Here is a 17,115-nt window from a genome sequence, read left to right as displayed (position 1 = left end):
AGAGTTTTGATAGTAAGGTAACCTAAAGTTGAAGGGGTCACACTGTAACTTCACGAGGGGCTATTTTTATTTTATTTTTTTTATCACAAAACGTTATTTGCTTTCATTGTGTATATAATATTTACAAAATTTTTCAACATTTTATGCCCGTCCTAGTTCTACACAGCAAACATTTTACCACTAACAAGCTACGTGTACGTGTAAGGAGGACGTTTGTCGTATATGGACAAGCTACAAATTCTCTGTTGGGATACTCTTATAATATTGATTCGACTAAATCACGATCAAGTTTTAGTGTTAACACTAAAGATGCTCTAATAGCGACCCTATGACAACAACATTGTTGGGTGCATAAATTTGAAATAGTTAAATTATCAAACTCCAAATTCATTATAATATGTGAAATGTAAAAGCTAGGATAACATATTTTAATATAAAACATCACACAACTTTGAATTGTCATATATAACTCGTTTAATAAATGATTTGTTTGGACTAAATAACTCAGCAAATAGTTTAAAATTTTACACTTGATTCAGCTCATTTACAATCGACGTTCAAACTATTTGACATGTTTAGATAAATGAATTAAACCAGTAGTGTTTGGCTTACGTATTTTAAACCTATATAGGCTGGATTGTTTTTTCCTTCAAACTAATAAATGAAACGAGTCATATATTGAAATCATAGATGATTGAAACATTGATGATAACGTAACACTTTACTGTAGATAATTGATATTGGGCCATTGTACTGATTCTTCAAGGGCCATGGGCCCATGGCCATCAAAATATGATTGGGCTTTAACTACTTCAAGTTCAACTAGAGGTGTAAAAAAAACCGGTCCAGAACTGGTTAAGCGGAAGCTAAACCGGACAGGTTCACATCTAAAGCGGGTTTCAGTCAAACCAGTTCTCAAACCAAATCAAACCACCGGTTCGTATAGCGGTTCGGCATTTTCACAATCAAGCCGGTTTTAAAACCGATTTTTTTGCCTAAAACCGGTTCTAAGTTGAACTGAACCGGCTCGGATCAGTTCGACTTCTTCTACGCTGAAACCGGTTTAGAAACCGAACCGGTTTGGATCAAACCGGTTTTGACCATGCAAAACCCAAACCGGTTCGGTTTGGGAAAAAATCCGGTTTTGTACACCTCTAAGTTCAAGTATACATATGATTGGGCTTTGCTTAACAATAACTTTCTTTATAAATGGCTAAGATATTTTTTTACTCCAATTTTACTTCATGTCGGGAGATTAGAACTTAGCAATCTTTTAGTTGTAAGTCATGCATATTTTGATGGCTAACACTACCTATAATGTTTTGTGTTTCCCGGGTTCGATACGTGGTGCCTACCGTGCCTTTAGTGCTTAACAATAACTTGGTAGTTGGAACATAAATACATATATATCTTTTTTAAATTGGCATGTAAATATTTTTAACAAAAGTGATATCACACAAGTATTTTTTTTATTTTTTTTTCTCTTTATTCCAGCACATGATATGTCTTCCTTAAGATCATGGAATATCTTTATTTCTTTGAAGTTAGGTACTTAGGTAACATAAAATTTAATGTGTTAAAATGATATTATGTAATATCTTCTTCATATGATAATATAATTTTGATACACCACTATAAATATATCTAGAAGCGTGGGAAGGTGGAAAAGCCTCATAAATTCACAATGAATAACCTGCAGTCACATCTATATTGCATGATATAACAATATTAACCCTCAACATAATTTAGGAGCGGCAATTCCCGACACAACATGAAAATAAGCAGTCTTACCAATTTTGAATCGGGTTTAAACTAGTAAACCGGCTCGGGTTTGTAAACGTAAAATGTTTAATAAACGAATCTTGTTTGGGTGTGTTGCAAATAGACTGGAAGCCATGTTTACGACTTGTGTATATGACTACTATGTTTATTCTTTAGTGATACAGTTAAATTTAACTGGTAACACATAACATATACAAAGAATATTAACATTAAATTCAAATAATTTGACATATTTAGAAGCCTCATAATTTGACAATGAATAACCTGCTATCACATATATATTGCATGATATAACAATATTAGCAATCAACATAATAACATAGTCAAAGAAGGCACGGATAAATAAAAAACACATACTATTTAGCCTTAAACTCGTAATTATCTGTTTACTATTCGCGGTCCTATTCAGCTGGTATTGAAGAATTTTTCTAGCCAAACCGCGAACTATGGTTTTTGAAGAAATGATAAGAATTGTTAATAAATATAAAATATATACATAACTTTATATTCCTAAAACAAAAAAAATAAAATAATAATAACAAATATTAAACGTCTAATTCCTAGTTCCAAACGGGAAACCGAACCATAAACCATCAAACTGTGAACCAGACCATATATATTTCACACCGGCCAACTTTCTTCGATTTGGGTGGTTCGGTCAGTTTCAACGATTTACAAGCTACATATTACATGACCCCACTGATTAGCATAGTATATGATATGATCCTATTATATTAATAAGTTTATTATTGTTATATAAGTTTATCTTTTATTTAGTTTCCGCATTTTAGTCAAATTATGTTTCTTTATCTTTTTCTATTTTTATGTCTTTGCTTTCCTATATATTGTAATCTCGTTTAAGAATAAGAATAAGAAATAATTATTATTTTGGGACTACTCTCAATGAAAGCACCAATTGTTATGGTTTATTCGAGACAACCGTCAATCTATCAGGAACACAAGAGAAGAAGAGAATAGACCCAAAATAATAATTCTTTCTTATTCTTTTTCTTAAACGAGATTACAATATACAGGAAAACAAAGACATAAAAATAGAAAAAGATAAACAATAAGGAAATATAATTTGACTATAATAAAGGAACTAAATAAAAGATAAACTTAAATAACAATAATACACTTATTAATTAATAGGATCGTATCAGTATCGGTGCAAGCCTGTCTGTTTTCCGATAACAGGTTCTCACAATTACCAAAAAAATAAATCATACAAGTTTTTTTTACTTTATATAGTAACTTATATTTAGTGCATTTATATCAAAGATCCTTTTCTAGGTTGTTCCTGTATACACTGCATAGAAGCATGACAACAACAGTTGGATAGATATGTGTGACTTTAATGCTCTTATATATGACTTTGAATATGCAACATATCTTTCAGTTTCACACATCAAAATAACAATGCATATTATCCTCCACAAACCATCTTATTTTCTTTTGTTCTTGTTGCTGTTGCATTTACAGTGTGATGCAAAAGTACCAGCAGTTATAGTGTTTGGTGACTCAGTAGTTGATACAGGAAATAATAACTACTTGCAGACTATTTTTAAGGTGAATTATCCTCCTTATGGTCAAGATTTTTCTGGAGGTCAACCCACTGGCAGGTTTTCTAATGGCAAAGTTCCTTCTGATTTCCTTGGTAATATACATACATATAGACTGTATACATTACATGCACACATGCATATGTAGCCATGTAGGGATGTGTGTTTTTATAGAACCGATATTATGTTGAAAACTACGAGAACTGCATAAAACACTTTACATAGTGAATTGATGATTTAATGAGATAGTGGATGGGTGGTTATGTAACTGTCATATGTATCACACTTAAAGCAAAAGGTGCGGGTGCATTATGCAGTTATGGCAACTCTCATTGTGTTTTTGCTTGATTAAATCGTTGACATTTTAATCTTTTTAAAAGATAATAATTTGATTAGGAAAACATTATGCATGGTTATTATTAAGCTTGATGCAGAGTGGAAGCAAGAATAAATCAGAAAAAGTTAAGAGAAAAATTGATATTATTTTCAGTATGTAGACTATTATATGATTTATATCAATCCTCTTTTATATAGGCTTGTAAACAAACCGAAGAAATGAATATGATGCATATTCGTTTTCGTTTATTTAACTTAACTGAACAATTTATTGCACAGACAGTTAAATGAACACGGTTTTCTTGTTCGTGTTCATTTGTTAAGAAAATGAGCATGTCTGTGTTCGTTATGCTCGTTCGCTATTTGTATAAATGAAAGGTTCACGAACGTAAACGAACGGACCCTAATTAAAAGTAACTGAACATCAATAGACTGGGCCTAAAAAGATAATAAAACTCCATATAATTGTGATGGGTTATAATTTAATTTCATAAACTATACTAAATTGTAGTGGGCCAAAATAAACGAACTTAAAAGAACAAACGTATTTGATTGTTCATGAACATAAACGAATGGATGAAAAAAATAATTGTTCACGTTTCTTTGTTTCTTGAATAAACGAACATAAACAAACTTTTCATAGAATGGTTCGAACTTGGATCGTTTACAAGCTTATTGTCCGCATGTTCAACGTGTTTTCAGAAAAATATTATATCCTAGAAACCACATAACACATTGCATCATCTAAATGATGCATATACATGAAAGTAATGAAAATTGTTGGTCCTTTTTTGTACTAAGACTTTAAAACCATTTTTTTTAATAATTTGTTAATTCATGTATTATAATAATTTGCAGTGGAAGAATTAGGTGTTAAGGACACATTGCCACCATATCTTGATCCAACCCTTAAAATTGAAGATCTAGTGACAGGAGTTAACTTTGCATCTGGAGGTGGTGGATATGATCCCCTTACATCCGAGCTCGCGGTAAGTACAACATATAAGTGGCAAAATTGGTCGGGTTGGGTTGGTGGATTGTGTAACATATTTGGTGTAAGCGAGCCAAACCCGAGCTCGAGCTCAAGCTTGGCCCGTGTGACATTTTTTCAAGCTCGAGATCAGATCGTTTATTATTTATTAATTTATATATATATTTTTAATATTTCTCTATATTTTGAGAAAACTCTTTAACGAGCCTAACCTAGGCTTAAGCTCGTGTGCACTACTTTAAACAAGCCAAAACTCAGCTTGAGCTCGACGGTGGAGTGAGTAACTAATATACATGTAGTCCAAAAGAGTTAAAACTTAAAAATAGACAAAGCTCGTCAAGGCTCAACGAGCCTAAAATATATTCTCATACAAGGCTTGAGCTCGGGCCCGATCACTAAATGAGCTTTATCTGAGGCTTGGGGTCCGCTTCTTTCGAAATTTTTTATCGATCCAATCTAAATGTACTTTTTATTGATTTACATACATTTTTAATATTTTTCTGATTTTGAGGAACCTCTTAAACGAGCCTAAGCTTGGATCGGGCTCATGTGCACTACATTAAACGGGCAAATGCTCGGCTTGAATTCGACTTTGGAGTGTGAAACTAATATACAAAAAAGTCAACGTAAAAAATACTCAAAGTTCGTTAAGTCTTGACGAGTCCAAACAATCTTATGATTCAAGGCTCGCACTCAATAACTAAATGAGCTTAATCTGAGGCTCGGGCTTAATAAAGCTCGGTTCATTTCAAGCTTTCTTATTGTTCTGAACTAAATGAGCTTTATTTGAGTCATGGGCGGCTCGGCTCGTTTGCACCAGTACATACAAATCAAGTAATTATTATAACTAGTAATTTTATTTTTTATGAGTAAATTGCGGTTTTCGTCCTTATGGTTTGCTCAAATATGCGGTTTTAGTCCAATAGTTTCAAACTTGCGATTTTCATCCCTGTGGTTTCATTTCACTTGCAATTAAATCGGAAGTCACTGGCCCCGTTAAGTCTGGTCGTTAAACCCATCAGCATACCTCTCACGTGAGGGGCAATTTTGTCCTTTTTCTTCCTAAATAAACCCCAGTCCTAATTCGCAAGCCCCCTCACGTGAGGGGCTGGGTTGAATTTGGGGGGAAAAGGACAAAATTGCCCCTCACTTGAAGGGTACGTTGATGGGTTTTAACGACCAGACTTAACAGGATTAGTGAATTCGGGTTTAATGAAAGTGAAATGAAACCACAGGGACACAAAATTGCAAATTTGAAACTATTGGACTAAAACCACATATTTAGACAAACCGCAATTCACTCTTTTTTATTATTTGATAATAGTCAGTGATATCACTTGAGGAACAAATAGAGCTGTTTAAAGAGTACATGGAGAAGGTGAAATCAATGGCTGGTGAGGAAGTAGTGAACACAATATTGAGAAAAGGGTTGTTTGTAGTTGCAACTGGAAGTAATGATGTCACCAACACATACTTTAATAACCCTCTAAGGCTTTACCACTATGACTTTGATTCCTACACTCAACTTTTGGTAGATTCTGCTTCCTCCTTTTTACAGGTAACTCGGCTCGTTTTGATCTTTATTTCTAAAACTCGAGTTTGACTCGTGAGTAGTTTTTGAGGCCCGAGCTTGGCTCGTTTGCTGTTTCTTAATTGATTTTTATATATTTATAATTATTTTTATATAGTTTTTTTATCAATTATAATTTTATATATAACATAATATATATTATTTAGTTATTTTTCATAACATCGTATAGATTAATTAATAATTATTAAAAATATATTAATATATACTGCAAAATTTATATTAATTACAGACTCGTTTAGGCTCGCGAGCTGGCTCAAGTTCAATAAGTAAAGCTCGGACTCGCTTATTAAACGAGCTTACTTTTAGGCTCGGGATCAGACTCGTTTAAGTTCGGCTCAATCAAGTAGCTCACGAGCAGCTCGACTCATTTGTACGCCTAAATGTCACATGGGGTTGATAGCTAAGCCTTGGGATCTTATAGTCTCAGGTTGAGAGTCTTTTCCGTGCATTTGTTACACGTTTAAGGATTTTTATAGTGCCGGATCTTGGGTTGGGTAACCCGGGCGACCGGTCGGAGCACTTATCTTTTGGGGGCATAACATTTGTTATATATTTAAAAAAAATAATAATAAAATAGATTTAGGCCCAATCTTTTCTTACCCATAACCCATTTTAGATAATGGGCCTAAGGGTCATTTTATTTCGTTACTCGTTAGAGCCTACGGGCCTTTTCATTTCAGCTCGGCCGAGACATTTAAATTCTCGGAGGCGGCCCTGGATTTTGAGTATACTAAATTAGGATAAGTAATATTTTCCTTGCAAAATAAGAAGTATGTTTGTTTTTTATAATATTAACTTCTAGTTTTTTGGCACAAGTATCTTGTTGAAATCACGTCCAAGGGTAAAATGGTCATTTTATGCTTTACGCGACTTATATCATTCGCTTAGCGAGTTATCAAGGTTTTTGACATGTGACTTCCTATATAACACTAACATTATGATTAATATCAACAGAAGTTATACAATTTAGGTGCGCGACGAATCGGCGTGTTTGGTATCCCACCCATAGGATGTCTACCATCACAAAGAACTTTAAAAGGAGGAACACAAAGACAATGTGCAGAGAAGTATAATGAGTTAGCAGCATTATTCAACACCAAGTTATCAATGAAGATCAATTATTTGAACAATAATCTTCCTTTTGCCAAATTGGCTTACATTGATGGTTATTATCTTCCACTTGACATCATTCAAAACCCTACAAAATATGGTATGTTGTTTTTCATTACAAAAGCACAATTCTTTATTTTAGTTTTTTTGTCTACTGATAATATAATCGAATATAATATGGAGTGAACTGCGGTTTTTGTCCTGTGGTTTGTCCGAATTTGTAATTTTAGTCCAGTAGTTTCAAATTTGCGATTTTCATCCATGTGGTTTCATTTCACTTGCAATTAAACCCGACCCCGCTAACCCCGTTAAATCTAGTCGTTAAACCCATTAGCGTGCCCTTCACGTGAGGGGCAGTTTTGTCATTTTTCCCCCAAAATACACACCAGCCCCTCACGTGAGCGTGCTTACCAATTAGGACCGGGGTTATTTTGGGAGAAAAAGGACAAAACTTCCCCCCTCACGTGAAGGGCACGCTGACGGGTTTAACGACCAGACTTAACGTGGTTAGTGGGATCGGGTTTAATTGCAAGTGAAATGAAACCACATGGACGTAAATTGCAAATTTAAAACTATTAGATTAAAACTGCAGTTTACTGGGTGCTCATAGTCTGGTTCGGTCAGTTTGGCAGTTTGAACTGATTTTTTTTTTCAAAATATTAGTTTGTATCAAAAATTTAATATAAGAAAGGAAAAACAATAATCGGTTTATGATATGTTGTTGCAGGATTTGATGTTTCAAACATAGGTTGTTGTGGCACGGGGACTATAGAGGTAGCGTTCTTATGCAAGTACACGTGTACAAATGTGTCCGAATACGTATTCTGGGATAGCTTTCATTTTACTGAGAATGCATACAGAATCATTGTTCGTGATTTCCTCAGCAAAAATATGAATTTGATAACGTGAATTGACAAGTGCTATTTTTTGTTTGTTTTTTTTTTCATCCACTTCTTTGTAAGTTTCTATTATAAAGATTGTTTTGATCTTTTATCTGTTATCATGCACCATTTGTTATACCAAAAATTAGCTAATTGATGAACATTTCGGCTTGTGTGTCAATTACGAGAAACAAATATATGGATTAAATTATTGCTTTGGTCCACTAGTTTAATTTAACTTTGGCAGCCCTAATTCCTAAATGGAAACTGGATATGCAAACATGCAGCTGGGCTTGGGCTTGAGCAGTTGGGTTCGTTTGATTGCTTGCAACTAGTGCTGTAATTTTTAACCGAAACATGACCCGAAGGCAACCGATTGACCAACATGAACTTTAAATGGGTCGATTATCAGGCCACTTTTTCATGGCAAAAAACCTGAACAATCCTGAACCCGAAAACCCCAAAATTCGAAAGCCAAAAAGAAAAAAAAAGAACTATTGTCTTCTATTTTTTCTTCATAGAATCATATATGTGTTTTGGTTTGGAATCTTTGGTATTTGGAATATTAACTTATTGGTAGATTGTACATTATCATATCATATTGTCAAATAATTTTTGAATTTTGATGGTATTTGATATTTTGGGATAAAATTTACATCTAAACTTGAGAACTAAACAACCCGACCAACACGAACTTTAAATGGGTTGGTTTTCGGGCCACTTTTCCCAGCCACAAAACTAAACAACCTGACTCGAAAAAGAGAAAGAAAAAAAATCCCGAAGAACACCCCTACTTGCAGCTATGTTAATTTTTCGAGGGGCCGCTGGAGTTAGTTGTTGGACTCCAAGAACAAAGGTTTTAAACTGGTTCGGATTTTTTTATGTAGATTGACATTAACCTGATGAACCATTGCAGTTTCTTGCCCCTCTCCATTTCTGCACATTTAGAGCATTCTCATCCCATTCCTTATAATTATGTGAGGGAAGTTTGCAAATTATATGGTGAGATTGTAAGTGATTGTGAGTGTAAATTATAGGGTAAAGAGAGAAATGTAGTGATTTTTTGTAAATTTGGGGAAACATTGTTTCCCCTATTTATTTTTTAATATTTGTTGGATTGGTTGTGAGTAGAGGAGAGAGAAAACTGTAATGATAAAGATATAAAAAATATTATTTAATTAAACAGGAAAGATAAATGCAGTGTTTTTTAGTGTAATTATAAAGATAGAGATAGGGAACCGGTTGAGAATGCTCTTCCAAGGTGTAGTAACATCAATTCCGTTGGTTGATGGAGACGTTTTGCAATTTATATTAATATATTTTTAAATAATAATGATAATATTATATTATTTAATTAAAATAAAACTATTAATAAACAAATATATTATTATCAAAATAAATTAAACACTCTTTTCTATCTAAGTGCAATTTATCCACCACTTGTGATCTAATTGTATAAGGCTTGTTGTTTTTCAGTCAAGACTCAAGTTCGATATTTACTTGTGTCATTTTTCTTGGATTATGATATTGAAGGATTTTAGCTAGGCCTTGGGTAAGCTTGTCAGTTCAAATCCCGAGCTCATCCGGGTTTTCGTTTCACCTTGTGTTACGCTATAGATTCTGCTCTAGTGGCGACACAACAACAATTTATTGGCAGCCAGCGTTATAGTTTCCCGAGAGAACGCCCAAGTCAAACTCTGAAGTCAGCATTGGCCCTAAGACAACATAATCTGGTGAAAGTTGGACAATGGGGTTCTCCAAATTTGAAAAGTGCGATAACTTAAATACAAGAAAAGTACAAGTTATTAAAAATATAAAAGTGTAACGAATATAATATATATTTTGAAATAATAAAATAAATAAAATAAGAATCCTTTTTTTCGAATTTTATATACTTAATGACTAATTATTGAAGAGTTAAAGGCTAAATATGGACAAACATGTCGGTCATATCCGTCTTTCCCACCTCGAAACAACTCACATTAGTACTATAGTACACGTGCTTTTTACGCTATGCGATGTCATTGTTAACTTTTTCTTCTTATACATATAAACTTATATTTTTATATCACAACGAGTAAAATGCTAAAATCGTCTATAATTGTTTGGTCACATTTAACGCCAAGGTTTCATACTTTAATGCAAAATGATCCTTTTTTCATCGGAACTTTTGAGATTTTATAAATCTTGTAACTTGCAGTATTTCGTTAATCTCGTCCATTATTAACATTAGGCTCATGGGTATACCTTAATTCAGGGCGTTAAAGTTAAGTTTGCAAGAGTTAACAGGTGACATGCTACTCTATTCATGAGTTAAAGGACATTAAATGCAACATAAGTAAAAATGGTAAAAGAATTAAAATCTTATACATATATACGTGATTTGAAAACACCCTTTTAAAAAGTTAAGTGTCATAACTTTTTGATACCATTATATTAATATAATGACTATTTGGTATCACCAAAATAATCTCACCCACTCAATTCCAATATCATTACCTAAATTTATTCTTTATCTATCATTTACAGATTTTATCTTACTATATATGTACACACATGGTGGGGAAATGTTGTCATTAACTTGAAGGATAATGTTTGACCAATTATGAACATAAAAACAAACTTTGCTGAAGGCCAAAATAAGCAAATTATCTAACCTTTACTTCTCTTCATTTTCCGTTTGTTATTACTGTTTCTGTTAAATAAAATAAAAAAATCAACAAATTTGACATTATTTTGCATGTTTTTCTTAACGATCAACAAATAAAGTATGTCTACCCGTGACAACCCAATGACAAATGACGATCTCATACGCTTGTGATCGCAGACAATACTGAGTAGCCCAAGTCCATTATCTCCTGTTTCGAAGAAAAAAACCCGTCTACCTAATGTCCATAATTTACACTTTCTTTTAATACAAGTTGAACTAAAACTCATTGTCATTATTCTAGCGTAGCCAAAGGCGTTTGCTTAATTGGTACGGTTTGTATGTGGGAGGTAATGACTAATAATTATGCTACAACTAGGCATGGACCCTCTTCATTTGATGACAACTATAGGACTCCTATGTACGCCCATCTCCCACCATGTATTGATTAAATATTTTATTTTATTTTATTATAAAATTATAATATAATATATATAACGTGCTAAGCCTAATCTCATGTAGTATTTAATCTTGTCAATCAAAATCACTTCTCTTTTATACATTTGAAATAAGAATTACACATTTTTATAAAATAATACACATATTGTATTTTACTAATATTAAAAAACAAGTTTAATATATTAATCTTTTTTTAATATAAGTGTTGTTGAATTGAAACCGGTTTAAAATTTTTAAAAAAATATTAAGTTGGAGGCCTAACAAAGGTAGAGCTTGGTTACTTAAGTCTTATCACTTATGTCCATTAAAGAGTGCACTTGGTCCGGAACTGGCATGGCTGCCTAGAATCTTTTTTTTCCTTTTATAAGTTTGCTCATTTGGCTATTTCAGTACCCTAATAACAATTTAATTCGATCTCTATGGTTTAACAATTTGTTAACTCCCTCACAAAGTTTTAATTTTGATAAAAGGGGCATTCCAATAATATTTTATCTACGTTTTGGTATGAATTATATTCAATGTGTTTTCGTAAGTTATATAATCAACTAAAACATTAAATTCAATTATTTACAAAACTGTTTATTTTAATAATTATAGAAAATAACATAAAAGAGAAGTCTAAAATTGAAACATGAAATTCAAAATATTAACTTAAATAATAAAATAATTGTAACACTTAAAAAGATTAAAGAATAGTTAAATAATAAAAGAATTTTAGATATATTATACAAACTACTATAAAAAATATTAATAACATACCAAACAGTAGCACATGATAAATGGTACTATTCTTGTTGGTCACCACAGTTAATATTGAAGATGTAAATAAGAAAATAGAGAAAAGAACTGAAACACTTGTGCATTGAAATCTCTAATAAATATCTTTTTTATATAAACATTAGCGACCCTCAATATTTAGAAGATTAATATTTATCAATTTATAAAATTTGTGAATGTACAAAATCAAGACAAAATAATAAAAAAATTTATAATTAAAATAGATATAGAGGCAGAAAATCAGATGTAAAGGGTTCTTAAAAAATAAACAAAACTAAAGAGAAAAACGTGTCTTTCAAACTAATTATAAAGATGAAGATAAAGAATCAGACATAATGCTCCAACATCTATAAATACAAATGATTCTACTTAATTAGAGCATTCACAGCAGGATCTATATCTCCATCTCTATAATTATACTAAAACACACTATATTTTCTCTGTTCTTTTTCAATTAAATAATATTTTGTTATAATATAATTATTTTTTCTTTCATTCATTCACAACCACTTTCAAAAAACATTAAATAATTATAGATTGTGAATACTGTTTCTCCAAATTTACTCACCAACAAAAGTTTCTCTATATCCTTCATTCACAAACACTTACAACTACTGTATAAAATACAGATAACCCAATCAAAAAAAATATGGAAGACCTGGAATGCTCTTACAAAAGCAAATTGATAAAAACAAGACAAAACACAATATATAATATTATTGGTTGGGTTCACTAGCCGACACCCTCATAGTTGAAGGGTGTTTAAGCAAAATGGGTAAGACTTCTCAAAATGGGGCACTTTTGCTTCTACGAAGTCTAGGTTCTTTTGCAACATGTGAAGCATCTGCCTGCAAATTATAAGTTTCACAAAACAATAACCGATAGTGCGGGTTATAAATTTTTGTTCAGTGATAGCATATACATATACAAAGAAATTTTGTTCACTTAATCTATGCTAGATCTGCCCCTTTGATGAAACGTAACGTAAAAACATACTCAAGTTGAATACAATATTGTAATAAATTAATAAAAATGATTACATAAATTTCATAGTCGTATATATTATATAAGCAAGTTGTGAAACTATCCAAAATAAGCAAAGTAGTCTCTCTCTCTCCATATGCGTGTGGACCATAGCACTTAATGTTACCAAACAAAGATTACAAATTTATCAAAGCACATATTTTAATAAAATTAATTTTATATACATATAAAAATGCCAAAGAATAAACAAAATTAACTATTTGTAACCAATCAAAAATATGATTTGTATAATTATAAAGCAAGAAGTACCGAAGTTTACATATGAGCATTTTATATATATTTTTTTTCATATTTATAAGTAACAAAAGTAAAAAATAATATTTTTCTAAGAGGACCACCATCCAACATGTTACCCAAAACATTATAAATGTATATACCCAACATAAAGTTTATCTTCTAGTGCTTCAAGAATCCAATATATTCTATAATAAAATACCAAAAATAGATAAGGTTTTCCAAAGCCAAAAAAAGTAAAGTTGATTTAAATTTTATTATAACTTGTACGAGACTATGAAATTTTAAATAAATAAATAAATGGTTATAAATTTGTTCATGTGTTTTAAAGAAATATAATATAATATGGATCCATGACGAAATAATAAATAGATAGGTCATCCTTACTTGTTTTTGCAGCCTTTTGAGCTTAGCATTTTCATTTGCTAATCGGACTACTTCATGCTCCAACTGATCTGCACGAGCCTGTAAATTATATTTTTATAAACCAAAATAGTAAAAAATCGTGAAATAAAATTTAAAATCAACAAAAGTAAACAATGTAGAAAATAACCCACTTGTTATTTGAATATTTGCTAAATAATTTTATATATGAAATTCCGTACAAAACAAAAGAAGCTTATGCATCAATATATTTATTATCATTTTATTCTTAACACAAACTCTTGGACTTCTTGCCTGCATGTTCAATTTCACAAGATAACTAAAAAGATCTCGTAAAGCAATAATAATAATTTTTAAACAAAAAAACTATAATAAAATAGTAGTAATATAAAGAAATTAATAACATACAAAAATTAAAAAAATTTAGGTTGATAACATGCACGCAGCCCCAAGTTCAATCCTCACAAACAACACTTTGAGAAGGGCACGGTTTACTCAATGAAGAAAGACCGGTTCGATCCTAAGAGTGTCTTGGTTTTACCACTAGTGGGTTTTTCTCGAAACCGGGGATAACTTGAAGGACTAGATTGAGTCAGGTGACGCTAACCTTTTACCATTGAATCACCCCACAATTCTATGTATGTTGGTCGTTTAAAGAAAAAACTATAATATATTACACCTTGTCATAAACACCAACTCCTCATTTTTTCTTAATTAATTAATAAAACACTATGTACAAGTGTGTTATACTGACAGTTTTTGTTTGAAACATTATTGCAATAATATTCAAATACGAACATTTAAATTAAAATAAAAACCTGTTTTCGGGCTCGTGACCGAGCGGCCGATTCTCGATTCTTCATCAACCGGCGGAACTTATCCGAGTGTCGAGGTGGTGTAGTAGTTGGTGGTGGTGGTGGTGGTGGGTTATGTTTTGGTCTCTTATCAGGAGGTTCAAGTACTGAGTTAGTAGTAGGAGTAGTAGGTGTGAATAAGGTTAGCATAGTGGTAGCGGCAGTGGTGGTTACTGGTGGCCGGAGAAAGCAGTTTTGGAAGTGATTGGTGGCCGGAGATGAGAGGCTAGTGATGTTCCAGATGTCATCCATTGGTTGCATTCTAAGAGGACAAGACAAGGGTAGGAGTGGTTTGAGGAATTGGCTACTTATATTATTATTATTATTTTTATAAAATATAGAGTTTCATTTTTTGTCCTTAGGGTTATGACATATTATGTTATTGATACCATATTTGTGAAATTAGCACCATTGCCATAATTATGAGAACTAAAACTATTAGGAATGAAGTGGTGCTGCGAAATAGTGGATTTACAACGAACACCTAATAATTAACGAGAAAATATAAAGAAACCTGAACACCAGGATTATAGCAGTTCGGTCAATAAGACATATATCCACTCTTTGCTACTAGGGATCTTGTATTATTTCAGTGCACAACTTATAGTTACATAGACATAATATTTATAGAGACTAAGAGCATTCTCAATAGGTTTTCTATCTCTATCTTCAAAATTTAACTAAAAAACATCATTTCTTTAATTTATACATCATTTTCTAATAACCTCCCACAACCCATTCTCCATTATCTTCTCTATATTCATTTGTCTTATTATTATTTTCAATATAAAATGATTTCTAATATAAATTTTTAGAATGGTAGATGGAAATGAAGTATTGTGGAACACTATAAATTTGGAGGCTTCTTATATCATTTCACTAAAATTTAGAGATGGAGTTTGGAGATAGAGAATGGGTTGGAATGATTATTTGGATGTTTTTTCTAAATTTTAAAAATGAATATGGATATGAAGAACCCATTGGGAATGCTCTAATATAGGATTTAAAGCTTGGTGAACAAAAAAACCAATCGGGTCTTCTAAACATCCAAATAATCAAGCTTGATATAAATGAGCTCAAGGACTTTACTAAACCCAACAGTGTGTACTTAGATTATGTTTAGTGGGTTTACGTTTCACTATGCTTTAACTCAAAGTGGCACTATCATATTGGATTAACACATTTTCACATATACTCGCGGACTTGCCCTTGGCATTCCTCGGGTAATGATGTTTAATGCTCGTGGCATCTCTTATATTGATGTCATGACCTTGGACGTACTATTAGCCGTATACGCTATGAATGAAATTAAATCATGCATATTGATAATGTGATAAGTTGTTACTAATTATTTTATGTGTTAACATTAAAAGCACATGTGCAAGTGATCGATAATGTATTTATTGTGTTTCTCTGCATAAAACTTGTTATTTACCATACATCTCTTTGTATGTTGTACGTATGCTTGATTTATAATTTAGTTTATACTTTCATACAAGTTGACTAAAGTAATTATTATTCTATTTCGTCTTTTATAGTGTAATTACATTATTTCAAAACTATAAAATAATAATTACTTATAGTTGTTTTGAATGTTTAGTAAGTTCATTATTATTTTACTCCCGATGTTTAAGTACCCACCGACTTGGTTTGTGGCGTTCTTTTTGACATATTTGTGTTGGGATGCTAGTCAAAAAGAAACACAAGTAAATTTCTTGGCCGACCCGTTGGAAGGAATATCAACAATCAGACCAACATGCACTTTGGTAATTTGATGGATATGAGGGAAATACGCGTGTGTGGACCTAACATGAGTTTCTCCTCTTGTGGGCTTTGGGTGTAATGTGTTCACAGTAGGCCAGGCTGCCATAAAAGCCGCTTCATGGAAAATGATCAAACACGTGAAAGCGTGCATTGACAACCAACACGTGTTTATTTCTTTCGCATTTAATACTTTTGGGTTCCTTGTGTATGGGGTTATGGAGTTGTTTAGCCACGTTCAACGGGTTATTCACAGTAATGTTATGACTCCAAGATCAATCAATTCATTTAATGTTGTAAAAGTAGGTCTACAAGGCCGAGTACTCTCCGAGTACTCGCTACAAGGTATGGTGCCGAGGGAAGTTTCTTTAACTCCGCCTAGTTACTAAAAATTGTTCAAAGGTGCTCAACATTAGCCAGAATCACATCTAGTCGGTTAACTTGGGTCTATTTTCACTTAAAAATACAATATAATTCGTATTTCTATAATATTAAATAACGAATATCATTTTTTTAATTAATGATTAACATTTTTTAGAATAATTTTGGTGTTTAAAAATGTATTTCTCTTATTTATATTGATATTCACTTAGTTTGTTATAAATATTAGTAAACTTATGATATTTGAAATATATATTACCCAAAAATTAATTTTTTTTATATTTATCATGTCCGAGTACTCCCCGAGTACTCCGAGTACTC

At 32.0% G+C, this 17,115-nt stretch overlaps 2 protein-coding genes across 2 annotated transcripts; one reads left to right on the top strand and one right to left on the bottom strand.

Moving 5' to 3' along the window:
* The first annotated feature begins 2,979 nt into the window (after positions 1 to 2,979).
* Positions 2,980 to 8,406, top strand: LOC143559520 (GDSL esterase/lipase EXL3-like). Its single transcript, XM_077048060.1, has 5 exons — positions 2,980 to 3,439; positions 4,539 to 4,669; positions 5,996 to 6,229; positions 7,217 to 7,472; positions 8,100 to 8,406. The coding sequence occupies exons 1-5, from the start codon at positions 3,127 to 3,129 to the stop codon at positions 8,279 to 8,281; spliced, it is 1,116 nt and encodes a 371-aa protein (XP_076904175.1). The 5' UTR covers positions 2,980 to 3,126; the 3' UTR covers positions 8,282 to 8,406.
* A 4,508-nt stretch (positions 8,407 to 12,914) lies between these two features.
* On the bottom strand, positions 12,915 to 14,961 carry LOC143559519 (uncharacterized). The gene is made up of 3 exons (XM_077048059.1): positions 14,617 to 14,961; positions 13,802 to 13,879; positions 12,915 to 12,984 (listed from the first exon to the last, which is right to left on the bottom strand). Exons 1-3 carry the CDS (start codon positions 14,911 to 14,913, stop codon positions 12,922 to 12,924), a joined length of 438 nt encoding a protein of 145 aa, XP_076904174.1. The 5' UTR covers positions 14,914 to 14,961; the 3' UTR covers positions 12,915 to 12,921.
* Positions 14,962 to 17,115: the final 2,154 nt, after the last annotated feature.

Source organism: Bidens hawaiensis, unplaced genomic scaffold (genome assembly GCF_021521415.1).
Source record: "Bidens hawaiensis isolate Kalapana, Puna unplaced genomic scaffold, B.hawaiensis_p1.1 tig00019925_1, whole genome shotgun sequence".
Taxonomy (NCBI): Eukaryota; Viridiplantae; Streptophyta; class Magnoliopsida; order Asterales; family Asteraceae; genus Bidens; species Bidens hawaiensis.
Note: the sequence above shows the minus strand (reverse complement) of the source record. Positions and strands in the feature narration are given on the sequence as shown.

What these genes read in the sequence shown, in the direction of transcription:
- LOC143559519 (XM_077048059.1), bottom strand. Translation starts at nt 14,913, where the DNA reads ATGCAACCAATGGATGACATCTGGAACATCACTAGCCTCTCATCTCCG. An exon ending in GGTCACGAGCCCGAAAACAG is followed by an intron (nt 13,880 to 14,616) that starts GTTTTTATTTTA and finishes TATAATTTACAG; the next exon opens with GCTCGTGCAGATCAGTTGGA. An exon ending in TCAAAAGGCTGCAAAAACAA is followed by an intron (nt 12,985 to 13,801) that starts GTAAGGATGACC and finishes TATAATTTGCAG; the next exon opens with GCAGATGCTTCACATGTTGC.
- LOC143559520 (XM_077048060.1), top strand. Translation starts at nt 3,127, where the DNA reads ATGTGTGACTTTAATGCTCTTATATATGACTTTGAATATGCAACATAT. An exon ending in AGTTCCTTCTGATTTCCTTG is followed by an intron (nt 3,440 to 4,538) that starts GTAATATACATA and finishes AATAATTTGCAG; the next exon opens with TGGAAGAATTAGGTGTTAAG. An exon ending in CCCTTACATCCGAGCTCGCG is followed by an intron (nt 4,670 to 5,995) that starts GTAAGTACAACA and finishes ATTTGATAATAG; the next exon opens with TCAGTGATATCACTTGAGGA.